Below are 12,320 nucleotides of genomic sequence, written 5' to 3'. Positions count from 1 at the left end.
TGCTAAAAACTTACTTACTGCGTAAATTGTCACATTTGAATTGTGGCTTTTTAAGATCCGCAAAGCTAAAAAACATTTCCTTAAATTCAATTCCCTACAGATTTTATATATCCATTTAAACCTTGGGATTGAATAGGCGGGACAAAAAAACATAAAATGTTCTACTGTTTCGGAAGGAATGCCACATACAGGACAGGTATCAGAGCTTGACTTAGGTCCCCATCTGCTCGTTAAGGCCTTCAGGGGTAATGTTCCAAATCGAAATCTGGCATACAAACTTTTGCCTAACAAATCAGGTATTGTATCTAAGTATGGTTCAAACTCAGGGTACCATTTAAAATCAATAAACGAGTTAGTTAAATGACCATTCGATTTCTGAGAAATGTAATTATTACATATGTGGGACCAGTAAGCTCTCTTCAATACTTTTACATGGGGCTTCACAAGTTGCTGGGGATTCTCCCAGAAGTTCCTCAGTCCTAGCATGCAAAACCAACTAGATACGTGTTTGATCCATGGTATGGACATGGAGTTAGAGGTTTTTAACAATTCTAATAGGGAAGACTTATATATAGCCAGTTCAGGAACTACCCAAAGCCTCACCCAATATAGTAGGGGCCGTAAGATAATCAAATCGGCTATACGTTTAAGCCCTAGATCTAAAAAAAGGGGGGTTAATGGGGTGCTAGTGGGACAAGCACATAGAGCCCGAGCAAAGCTCTTCTCAATTTTAGTTATCCTACTGCTATCTGTCATGCCCCAAATCTCTGCACCATAAACAGCAGCACCCTGTGCCTTGGCCACATAGATCTTTACTGCTGGAGACACAACTTTAGCGATCGTATTCCTGTAAAGGCGTAATATGGATGCTGCCCGATGTTGCAAAAGCCCGCCACTCTTACCGACTTGTTCGTCCCAGAGGAGTGAGTCTGTAAGCCTCACACCCAAGTAGTCGATAGAGCTAACCTGGTCCAAAATAGCTCCATCTAACCTGATCGTACACTTCTTACGAGAGCCAGAGCGAAGCACCATCAATTTTGTTTTCTTCGAGTTCAGCTCTAAACCAAAATTCCAGCAGAATGATTTAAATCTATCCACAAGAATTTGCAGCCCCATAGGGGTCTTTGAGATCAATAGAGAGTCATCCGCAAAAAGAAGAATTGGGATTTTCTGATTGCCTAAGCTGGGAGCATCATTCTGGCATGTCATGAGTTCTTGGACCACCTCGTTAATGAATAAAGAAAACATAAGTGGCGCTAGGACACATCCCTGACGAACACCTCTTTTAATGGGAAACTTGTTAGTCAGTTCGCCTTGGTTACCCCATCTTACTTGAGCGTATGTGCCTTCATGCATACGTGTTAATAAATGAATGATATCAGATGGTGCCCCTCTTTTGTGTAGCACTCCCCAAAGCTTGTCTCTAGGGACCAGGTCAAAGGCAGAGCGCAGGTCTACAAAAGTGACATATAGTGTTTGCTTTGCCAAGACTACATATTTCCAGTGTAGCACGGTCAACCTAAATACCTGGTCAACCGTGCTAACTCTAGAGCGGAACCCTGCCTGAAGTGGTGATAGGATCTGCTGCTCCGTCACCCAACTCGTCAGTCTAACTAACAATTGTTTTGCAAAAATTTTTTGTAGGTTGTCAATTAAACTGACCGGTCTGTAGTTAATTGGAAGATTTACGTTGCCCTTTTTATATATTGGAATAATTTCTGCACCCTTCCACGTCTCAGGGATCTGTCCTCCTTTTGCGATTTTGTTTGACAGCATATTAATATACCAGGTCCAGATGGGTAACTCTGATTTATAAAGGTCACCTGGAATTTTATCAGGGCCTGGGGCTTTACCTGTCTTTAGAGATTTAATGGCGTCTGCAGTTTCTTCTAGAGAAAAGCAAATATAGCTTTCAGAGTTAAATAGATTCCCACTGGACGGAGAAGTGGCAAGGTTAGCATTGGGTGAAATTGGGGGGTATAATCCCACTTTCTCACAATCGACAGTCCCAGTGGAGGCAGTTCCTTCGTACAAGAGAGAGAAATGATCCACCCAGGTACCAGGTTGAATATGGTTCCTTTGTATAAACCTACCCCCTCTCTCGTGCTTAGTCAGCAGTTCCCATAAAAGCGTATTGTTGTTTGTTTTAGTAGCATCTAGCAAGTCCTGCCAAATAGCATCTTCCCAAGCTTTCTTTGATTGTAGGATTATCTTTTTATACGTGAATCTTGCTTGTTTGATTGCCCCCGTATACCCGGCCAGTATAGCCTTCCTTAACTCAGTCTTAGCCCTCATGCATGCATCATTAAACCAACTGCTGTTAGGTGAACCCCCATATTGCCGGTTTGCCGTGGCTACCTTTTTATAAAAGACACTTTGAAGTTTAACCATCATATCTTCGTGAATATCAAGAAGTGGAATGGCTTCTGGTTCGAAGTCTTCATAGGCTGACAGATTATCTAAGAACACTTGGCAAGGTTAGTATAGTTAATACTGGGGTGTGGGACCATCATTAGACGACTCAATACTGGGGAAAGAGTATCGCTGTTATAGTTAGGGACAGGAACATCATCATGCCAGTTAGTACTAAAGAATGATAGAGTCATCAGTCTTCAGTGCACAGCAGAATGCTAGCATCATCAGTACTGGTAACACCCGGCACTGAGAACATGGTCAACTACTTTATATAGGGAGCGAGAACAGCTTTGTTACGCTAAATGAAAAACTAGTTACTTACCAGTAACTTGTTCTCCAGCTCTGGTATCTTTCATAGATCGACATGCTTGAATCATTCACTGTTGTCGAAGTTGGAGTACTTAGTAACTTTAACATAGCAGTACAAAGCACCGACAGCTGAAAAGGCCACAGACAGCGACCACTTTGTTAGAACATGCTCCTCATTTTATAGGTACCAAACTCCAGACAATGAGGTGAAAGAACTTCACACCTCAGATTTCTACCACATGTCGAGTGGGCTTTTGGTGTACACTTGAACCCTACAGCCTCTGAAATCGGTAAGAACGGAAAACCCCGAAATAAACTTTTTAAAGGGTATTTCTATTGTTGGAAAACTAGGGTTTTCTGAGATGATACTCACAAGAGAGTTATTTACTCTCTCTACCCAGTTCACAAAGCTGAAGATGGTAAGATCTGCAGAACATTCTCTGCCAAGGATTGTGAGGTGAGACTTCAGAGATGGATTCAGAAAAATATGGTATCCAAGCACCCCTCTTCAGTGGATGACTGAGATCAGCTCTATCCAACCTGGTGAGAGAAAAGGAGGGAAACAAAGCCTGAAGCAGCTGACTGCTCAACGGGCAAAACTAGGCCAAAGGAATCTTCCTCATGTGAACCTGAAGAAAAAAATACACAAAAAAAGGCTCTAAAGAAGCCAGCAGGCAAAAACTCTCCAGAGAAAGAGAACAGAAAGAGGCATTTGCCAACATCTACCCCTCCACCATCACTTCCTTTGACTATAATAGATAAAGGCTACCTCACAGACTACCAACTTGGCAGCCATCTATGAGCTTTGGTCAGTGCCATTAAGGTGAACAAGGCGATCATCATCCGCCTCCAAGTCACCAGTACAGCGGTTCATAGATGTGCCTAAAGTACCTATTAAAGTTGACACATTAATGTAGAAGAGCGCGAAACACCCCATTCAGATCCACCAGGGCGTGACAAATGGAGTATTTATATTCTCCTTGTTACAAACCCACCCACGTCTCTCCCTACAGATTCACCACCAGATTATTTCACTAAGTTTCATTTTTTGGTGAAAAGGGCATCGAAGAGATCCGACTTATCTGTTACTCTCAATAAGTTTAAGGAAAAAGCTAAAAAAAAAAAATCAGTCAACGAGATTCATGTGGTGTACCTCATTGGGTGGAAATGAATAATGTTAACGCAAGCACCAGCTACAGTGGCAGCAGTGGTAGCCAGTATAGTTACAAAGTATAAGATTCCTTAGAATTACCTCTTTGCCTTAGAGGGCATCCGAAGGCACCCATGATCTTGCCAAGCAGTGCAGCGGCGATCTGCGAACCATGCATTGCACCATTGGATCCAGAGCACCACAGACAGACATGGCAGGCAAAAAATTCTCCTCTCTAGCAGATATGGCCATCAGAGTTGCCAATGCCATGGCAATAGTAGGCAGATACCACAGACATACATGGTCAGATACAGGCCTGTATCTGGACCTATTGCTTGAAGACAACAAGCACGAGGTAAAGACTATTCTCCATGAGGGAGAAAAAGCATTGGCTGCACTCAAAGACTTGGCAACGGCGGTATCAAATATTGGCTTTAGGCTACTTGCAGAGGTGCCATATTATACAGTCAAAGATGGCTGAGATCTACTTCATTCATGCCAGAGGTTCAGAATAAAATCACGGGCATGCCATTTGACAGAGAATAGCTATCAGGGAAATATATGGATGGTGCTTTGCAGTGTATTAAAGCAGACATGAACACTGACAGATCCTTGGAGGCTACACAGCAAAGAATGCTTCAGTCCTTAAGAGGAACAGGATGCATACAACCATACAGAGGTGGGGTCGATAACAAAGACACAGGTATCCAGCTTATCAACCATTCCACCAATCTTAGTTATATCGTTAGGATTACACATCTAACAATATCCATACAGACAGGCACAACAGCAGTCCAATGGAAAACCACCACAAAAAAAGCAAGGCCTGTCAAAAGGAACAGGATAGCAGGCATCACTGTCAATTTGCAGGCACCAGCTAGCAATATACAGACCACCATGATACCAGGCCTTGTGGAGGACAGAAATTCTACTTTCTACGACAACTGGAAGACAGACAAATGGCTGCTGGACGTGATTCAGTATAGTTGAACGGTGGAGTTCATACAACAGCCACCAATGAGTCAGCCATCCAGAATAAAACTCAAGCACATGAACTTGTTAAAGGCAGAAATGCGAAGCATGCCACAGAAAAGATCCAGAGATGGGGTTCCAAAACATCATAAAAATGTTGGATTTTATTTCAGGAACTTCACCGTAAAGAAAATAAAAATACAAAAAAGTGGAGGCCCATTCTAGATCTGCACAAACTCAATCTCTTTCTAGGAAAACAATCAGAGTGGTGATACTCCAAGAAGTATTATCGATTCTAATGAGGAATTAATATGCTGCATCATAGGATCTCAAACAAGTGTATTTCCATAATCCCATTCACAGAAAACATCACAAGTTCCTAAGATTCAAGGTAGTCGATTGCCACTACCAATTTCAAAAGGAAAAGGTAACTTGCTAGCAAGAGGGTCATTTAGAGAGGTATTTAATCATAGAGTAAATCTAGACTGACCGTCACAGAGTGAACACAGACAGAATTAAACTGAAGTAAAAAAAAGAAAACAAAAGAGGTATCGTTCGTCTCCTTCATGGCGTAGTCTGGGCTGGAAGTAGCGTACTTTGTATCTATGTAGGCGCCACCTCTCTGTGCTGATGTCAGTTACTTTCATGACTTTCCACAGCAGGCTTGCAGAGCTACGATGAGCACTGACCACTGGTGTGACAAGCTAAGGCTCCGAGAAGGGTGTCACTTACACCATAATCGGTTCGCAGAGTGGGGAGGATGTGAGGGTTGGTAAGGGATTTGCAACTAGATAGAGTCTCTACCAGGTAGGCATTACTGAAGGTAAGTAACCTGTTCATCTGATAGACTTCTAGACTCAGTTTCCTTCCCTTAGAATAGACATCCAAGCAACAGATACCCAAGCATTACTTCCCAGTAGGTGGGACTGCAAAGCCATTTAAATTAGAAAGTCCTGCAACCGAACAGGTGCAGTGCCTGTCACGATGGATCTGACTGTTCAGGCAGCAGTGCTTGGTGAATGTGTGCAGTAAGGCCCATGTTGCTGCCTGACATGTCCAGGACCAGAACACCACGCGCTAATGCAGTGGTAGGAACCTTGGCTTTGGTGAAATGAGCTTGCAAGAACTCAGGGGGCTGCTTCTTGGCCGATGGCATAGCAGACCTTAATGCATAGAACAATCCACTATGAGATGGTCCTTTTCTGCCTCGCCTTTCCCTTTTTGGCTTTTACGTAGCCCACGAAGAGTTGTTCGTTTCAATTGCCTATGGTCAACTGAAATACAGATCACAATCTCACTGGTCAAACAGAGGAAAATGTTGCCAGTATACATGATGATAGCCAATTGCTCTCAATAGATTGATTCAGTGAAGCTCTTCATATCCACAAATCAGCTGAAATTGTGATCTGTATTTCAAGTGCACTTATTTATATCAGTAACGTAGCTCAAAAAAATTGTATTAAGCCGGTAAATGCTAGCCACATTTGTTTCTCTTACTGGGTCATCTTGAAACTCTTTTAACATATATGACCCAGAGGATAGTCTTTCGTACAATTTACAAAAGTGACAAACAGCGACATCCGCTCCACTTCTCACACTTAAATTTTCGGATTCACAGGTGTGCTGATGCGCACACAGGACTGAATCTATATACTTGGAGAGTGGACTTTGCATAGGTTAGTCAATGGTGTTGAAATAAGACTGTGACTTATTGTGTTTATACATGATTAACGTATGTTGGCTTCTATATATTTTATGTACCCTATACCTTTGATTACTACTTGACACAAATAATACGGAACAATTCATTTGAATTTATGAGTGAGTACTCCTGACTTTCTAGTTTTTGATCAATTCAAATGCTCAATGATTTGACTTTTTGCCTTCAGTTTAATTCTATTTGTCTTCATTCTGTGGCAGTCAAGTCTACATTTACTGTTTGATTAAATTACTCTCCAAATGATCTCCTTGCTAGCACATTACATTTTCCTTCACTGATACCCAAGCTCTCGAGGGGTTATTGGGTTGCCCATCACTTCTAAACAACATATTTCAAGTCCTTTCCTTCGGCCTTTGATCTGCCACCAGAATCTTTACAAATGCATGGCTCCCGGCGCAGCCCACCTTTGATGTCTAGGACAGTAGGTCTACCCTTACCTAGATGATTGGATGCTCAAGAGGTCATCCATAAGTTCAGCAAGCAACTCAATACAAGCCTGTATCAGACTCCTTACATCAGTAGGTCTCCAACTGAAAAGAAGCAAATATTCTCTGACACCTTTAAGGAGGATTCACTTCTTGAGAACAACAACAGAGACAGCAAAATGTAAAGCATATCCATCGATGGAAAGACAAATGGCTTTAGCTAAACGGGCAGAACAGTTACTGAAACAGGAAGAAGTAAAAGTGTGCCTCCTAAAGAAACATCTAGGTATGATGCTGTCATCCATAATGTTAATAAAATTTTGCAGACTACATATGAGACCTACACAGGAAGAAATAGACAAACAGTGGACTTCATTTCAGGCTTCTTCCAAGAAAGCATAACTGTTAAAGAGAAACAACCTCACATCTGGTGGACGTCACAAGACAATACACGTTCAGAACTCACACTCTTTCAGCCACAATGTCAGATTTTGGTTACAGGGGAGTGAGAACATCTTTTTGTATGGTTAAGATCGGTACATCTGAAACTGTAGAATGAGAGCATCACCTGCCCATAAATAAGGGTGAATGAGAGCATCATCGTTATGGTTAGTACTTGGGAACAAGAGCACCACCAGATTGGTTAATAATGGGTAATGCAAATATGATCACTATGGTTAATACTGTGAAATTAGAGCTTTGTTAATCTGTTTACAAAGGGGAGTAAGAACATCATCAGAGCATTTTAATACTACAGAACAAGAACATCTCCAGTCCTTGCTTAAGGAGGACTGAGAGCACAGCCAGCCCATATATAAGGATCGAGAGAATCACCAGTCGGTATATAAGGGGAGACGCGAGCATCATCACTATAGTTAGTACCAGGGAATGGGAGCACTGTCAAACAGTTTACATAGGGGAGTGTGGAAATCATTACTTTGGTGAATATTGTTGAATGTGGGCATTGTCAGTCCAGTTAAAACAACAGAATGAGCACATTATCAGCCTTTATATTAAGGGAAATGAGAGCACCCCGTTTTGAGGGCAAACAAGAGCATCGCCAACCTGTATAAGTGGGGGAACAAGACCATCGCTAGAAAGGTTGGTACTGGAGAATGAGAGTATCATCAGCAAGCTTAATACCAAGAATAAAAGCCTTAGCGGTCAAGTAAATACTGCAGAATGAAAGCATCAGCAGTATGGTGAATACCGAAGAATGTCGGCATGGTTAGCCCTGTACATGCTAAAAAGTGAAACTATCCTTAGTCGAACTAATACCGGGCAATTAGAACTTCATCCATGCAGAAAATCCGGAGGAAGGAGATCATTATTAGTCCTTGTAATACTTTGGAGCGAGTGCAACATAGGTAAAGTTCGTACCAGTAAATGAAAGCATTGTCATTTAATGTATATGGGGGAATGAGGACATTAACAGTCCAATCTATATTGGGAGACAAAAGCACTGTCTAATTATTGCAAGGGATGATCATCTCACTAGTGGTTCGTGCTGGAGAAAGAATCACGTGGATTTAGATAGCAGGACTAATTACCCAAGAGGATATCCAGGCGCTTGAGGGTCATGATGATTCGGTTGTGGCTACTGTACTTAATACTAGGAAATGAAAGCATCAATAGTAAGGATAATACTGGGGAACGAGAGATCAGAGAAGAGTGATCCCCAGCATCTGAGAACGGCCACCTCACGAGAGAAGGGTTCACCACCCTGCATAAGAAGGGCCCACCGCCTCTTGACTTAAGCGAAACCCCTCAGTCTTAATGTGTGAAACTTGAAGGCCAAAAGGTCTGCCACAGGTGCAGAAAGGGTTTTCCACTCAGTGGTGAACGCCAGTGGTGACCCGCACTCATGATGCTACCATTCTGCATGCATGTAGGACGGATGAGGCTGTCATTCTTCAGTACTAACCGGCATAACAAACCTACCTCCCACCCCCCAGTATTAACCAGAAGGGCAATACACTTGTTTCCTAACATTAACTGCTCTAATGATGCTCCCACATCCCAGTATTAACCATACAAACTATCCTCTCATTAGTGACTAGGTGGGTGAAAGGTCTGCAACCCAGAAGTCTAAGAGTCGGTTGAAGGGTAAAATCAATGTTTTCCACAGATCAGCAATCTGAGCGAATGGCCAGGCAACATATGAGTGAAGAGTCATACCTCATCTGGCCAAACAGTAACCCATCTCCTTTTTAAGATGAAAAGACAGTACCTGAGATGGACTTGGCACTTTCAATGGCTGGCACTCTTGGCATGGATGACGCTGGTCGGCTGGTCGAAGCAGTTCTCATCAAGTGTTCTGCAGAGAAAAACAATAAAGCTAATGTCGGTGTTCTACTTCCTTTTATGTAAGACTTAATACTAGCATTTGGGTCAGTGAACGATCCATCAATTTGCGCATATAAGGAAAATGAGGCACATGGATAGATGTGATTAGTGCAGAATCACAAAAGTTGATCAAGTGGGGAAACTGGAACCTGAACCAAGACCTCACGGTTTCACAGTCTGTAGCTCTGTCACCAAACCTGATGCCCAAGCCATCACATAGTAGAAACAGACTACTCAATAACCTGTCCATGCCAACCCACCACCATGTCCAACAAATGCAAATGTGTGTGCCCCTGAGGCTGGCTGTGTTACACTCATGTAGGCACTTAGGCAGTCCATGTCACAATCACAAATAACCTGAGGGACAATATGACTTGCTCAGGTATTCTAAACACAGCGTTTGCTTGTAGTAATCTTCTTGTTTGCTTATGGCTTCTCTACAGCGGAGACTGCAAGCGCTAGGAGAAAACCTTACTCCCAAGGGAGGGATCACCCATGTGAACATGCATTGGCAAAGCAAATACATTTAGATTCTGGATAGTGAAAAAGTGGATCTTACACTTCATGTAAATATACAGGGCACAGATGGCAACAGCAAAGCACATAGGGAGAAAGATTATACAAGGGAGAGCAAAATCCATTTCCTCAGATCATCCATAATTAGCACCCCACTGCCCTCCATCCCACCCCCCAGATCTAGTCATATACCCTGTTCCTCTCTTGGAACACTGTCACCAACCTTGGCCCCGGTGCCATGTTCTTTCAAGATACCGCAGCCATGTTATTCAGGGGTGAACCTGAACTGAGGTGGAAGGTGGGGCAGCAAGTGATATTTTCACAAGAGGAAGAGGAGAAGTATCAAGAAAATATAGGAGAGGACAAAATGTGAAGACGGGTAAAGTGAAAATAGTAAGGAAAAGAAATGCAAAAATAATTTCACAATTAAACAGAAATGTAGTGTTTCTGTGTTGTATTTGTCTACTTGGGCAACAAATGTATCCTAAAATACCACCCAAGGAACTAGGGATTCCCTGAACAAGAAGTGGTGTTGATGCAAAGTAACAAATAAAGCAATGGCTGACAAAGCAGTGAACACATGTGGCCCATCCATATCTCCAATATCCTGCTAGGATTCCTCAAAATCTTTAACCCTAAGTGGGTGAAAATCAGGATGAAGCAATGAAAGAGGGATGGTGGTTATCTTGGTAAGGGAGAGGACACGTGGAAGGGAGCATGGAGTGAGGGATTGTTTTAGCCAGGGAAAGAAAGGGTTAGTGAGACACAGCTGCTGCTGAGGGAGGTCAAGAAGGAGAGAGATAGGGAGCAGGAGACTCCAGGAGGCAGAAGAAGACAAGAAAAGGAGATATGTAAGGAAGGATTGTGGTTCATAGAAAGGAAAAGAGAAAGGGGGCAGAAAGAGGCCAGGGGAGGAAGATAGAGAGAAGGGAATGTAAAGGTATGCATAATAGAGCACTGTCAGGTTAATGGAGAAGGGGAGGAGAGAAGAGAGTGACCAAGCATGATGCAGAAAATGGGAGAAGAAAAAGCAGCATGGCACCTAAAGCACAGAGGAAGGATGGGGAAGTAAAGAGAAGAAGCGTACTGCGAGAAGCAAGGGAGAATAAAGATGCAGGTGAAAGGAAAAAGAGGAGGCAGAAGAGATTGCGGCAAGAATGGAGAGAGGGCAGGAGCAGTGAGTGAGACTACATAAGTGTGGTGCCGGAACGCGCAAGAGGGATTAAGAAAGAACCACAGTGTGATTCAAGGAAATGGAAGATTTAGGGAAGAACCACAGTGTGAGTCAGGGAAATAACCACTGAAAGGAGTGAAGGAACATCTAGGGGGGAGAAAGTGAAAGCACAGAAACCATGAAATGAGGCAGCGTGAAACTCAGACTGTCAGATGTGAGAATGAGAGAGAGAACAACGCAAGGAGTGATGAAGGATGGTGTCTACAGAACAGGAGATGGTGGGGAAGGGACTGGGGGACACAGTGCTAGGGAGGAAGGAATGGACAGAGTAGGGGGGAATAGGGTCGACAGCTCAGCATTTATGTGGCTTTCGTTGGAGTAACCTAGTAACCATAGCCATTCCCAATACTGTGATTCCAACTTTCCATTGAGGATGGAGGGACATTCCTGGCTTCCTGAACCTGGAAAAGAGTGACAGAGCACATTGATGAAATCTATTAAATTTGAACTATCAAAATGAAAAGTAGATCTCTAGAACTAGATCTGTTTGAGGAGATGCAATTTAGTGTGCCATTTACAGAGCTGCCGCTGTGCCACTGCTTAAACCAACATCCCTAGACCCAAGGGACTTATGCTGTCTGAAGCTAAGGAAGAACTGGATTGGAACGGACAACTCTGGTTCAAGGCAACTAAAAGCATTTGTTGCAGTTAGACAAATATCAACTGCCTTGGACTTTTGGGGAAGCGAGATAGGCACCTGGATAGCAGGGAGCCACACAACACCATAAAAGAGACAGTGAGCACGCTTTCCTGCACAATGAAAAATAGACCCGTGGCAACTCACGGGCGGGCGCAGAATGCTCCAACACAAAAGCCACAAAAGGCTCTTGGAGTACTAGACCAGAGATTAATCAAGGCATGAGCAAACAAGGGAAGCTGTGTGCACAAAGATCTGAAAGTACTGAAACTAAATGACTTTTACAGTGGAAAATATAAACTAGTTAGCTACTGGTAATGATAGCTGTGCTGTTTGATATAAGTAATGGATTAAAAGGTTGTGAGTTTCCTTCCACTTTGTGGTTGGTATAGGAAAATTCAAGTTTGTATTCTTTCAAGTTTAAAAATTGGTGCTGTCAACCATAACTGTGTCTGCCGCGAAATTCACTACGACTTCAAAAGATCTACTGTAACACCCCAGGCCAGGGTTCCATTTTTGGATTATTTTGCTCTTATATTATGAGCAAGCTACAGATTCGGTCAATCTTTGAGGTTAGGCTTATTGTATAGTCAGAT

The 12,320-nt window shown here is 42.8% G+C and overlaps 1 protein-coding gene across 2 annotated transcripts in view; it reads right to left on the bottom strand.

Annotated features, from left to right (window-relative positions):
• The window catches only part of SPECC1L (sperm antigen with calponin homology and coiled-coil domains 1 like), a 474,653-nt gene that overhangs the window by 176,716 nt on the left and 285,617 nt on the right, over window positions 1-12,320 (bottom strand). For both annotated transcript variants that reach the window (XM_069215113.1, XM_069215114.1), the window contains one exon: window positions 9,222-9,308. In XM_069215113.1, the coding sequence (XP_069071214.1) occupies window positions 9,222-9,308 (87 nt within the window). The remainder of the gene's footprint in view (window positions 1-9,221; window positions 9,309-12,320) is intronic.

This window comes from Pleurodeles waltl, chromosome 11, assembly GCF_031143425.1.
Source record: "Pleurodeles waltl isolate 20211129_DDA chromosome 11, aPleWal1.hap1.20221129, whole genome shotgun sequence".
NCBI classification, from domain to species: domain Eukaryota; kingdom Metazoa; phylum Chordata; class Amphibia; order Caudata; family Salamandridae; genus Pleurodeles; species Pleurodeles waltl.
The sequence above is the reverse complement of the archived record's forward strand: the minus strand, read 5'-3'. Positions and strand labels throughout refer to the sequence as shown.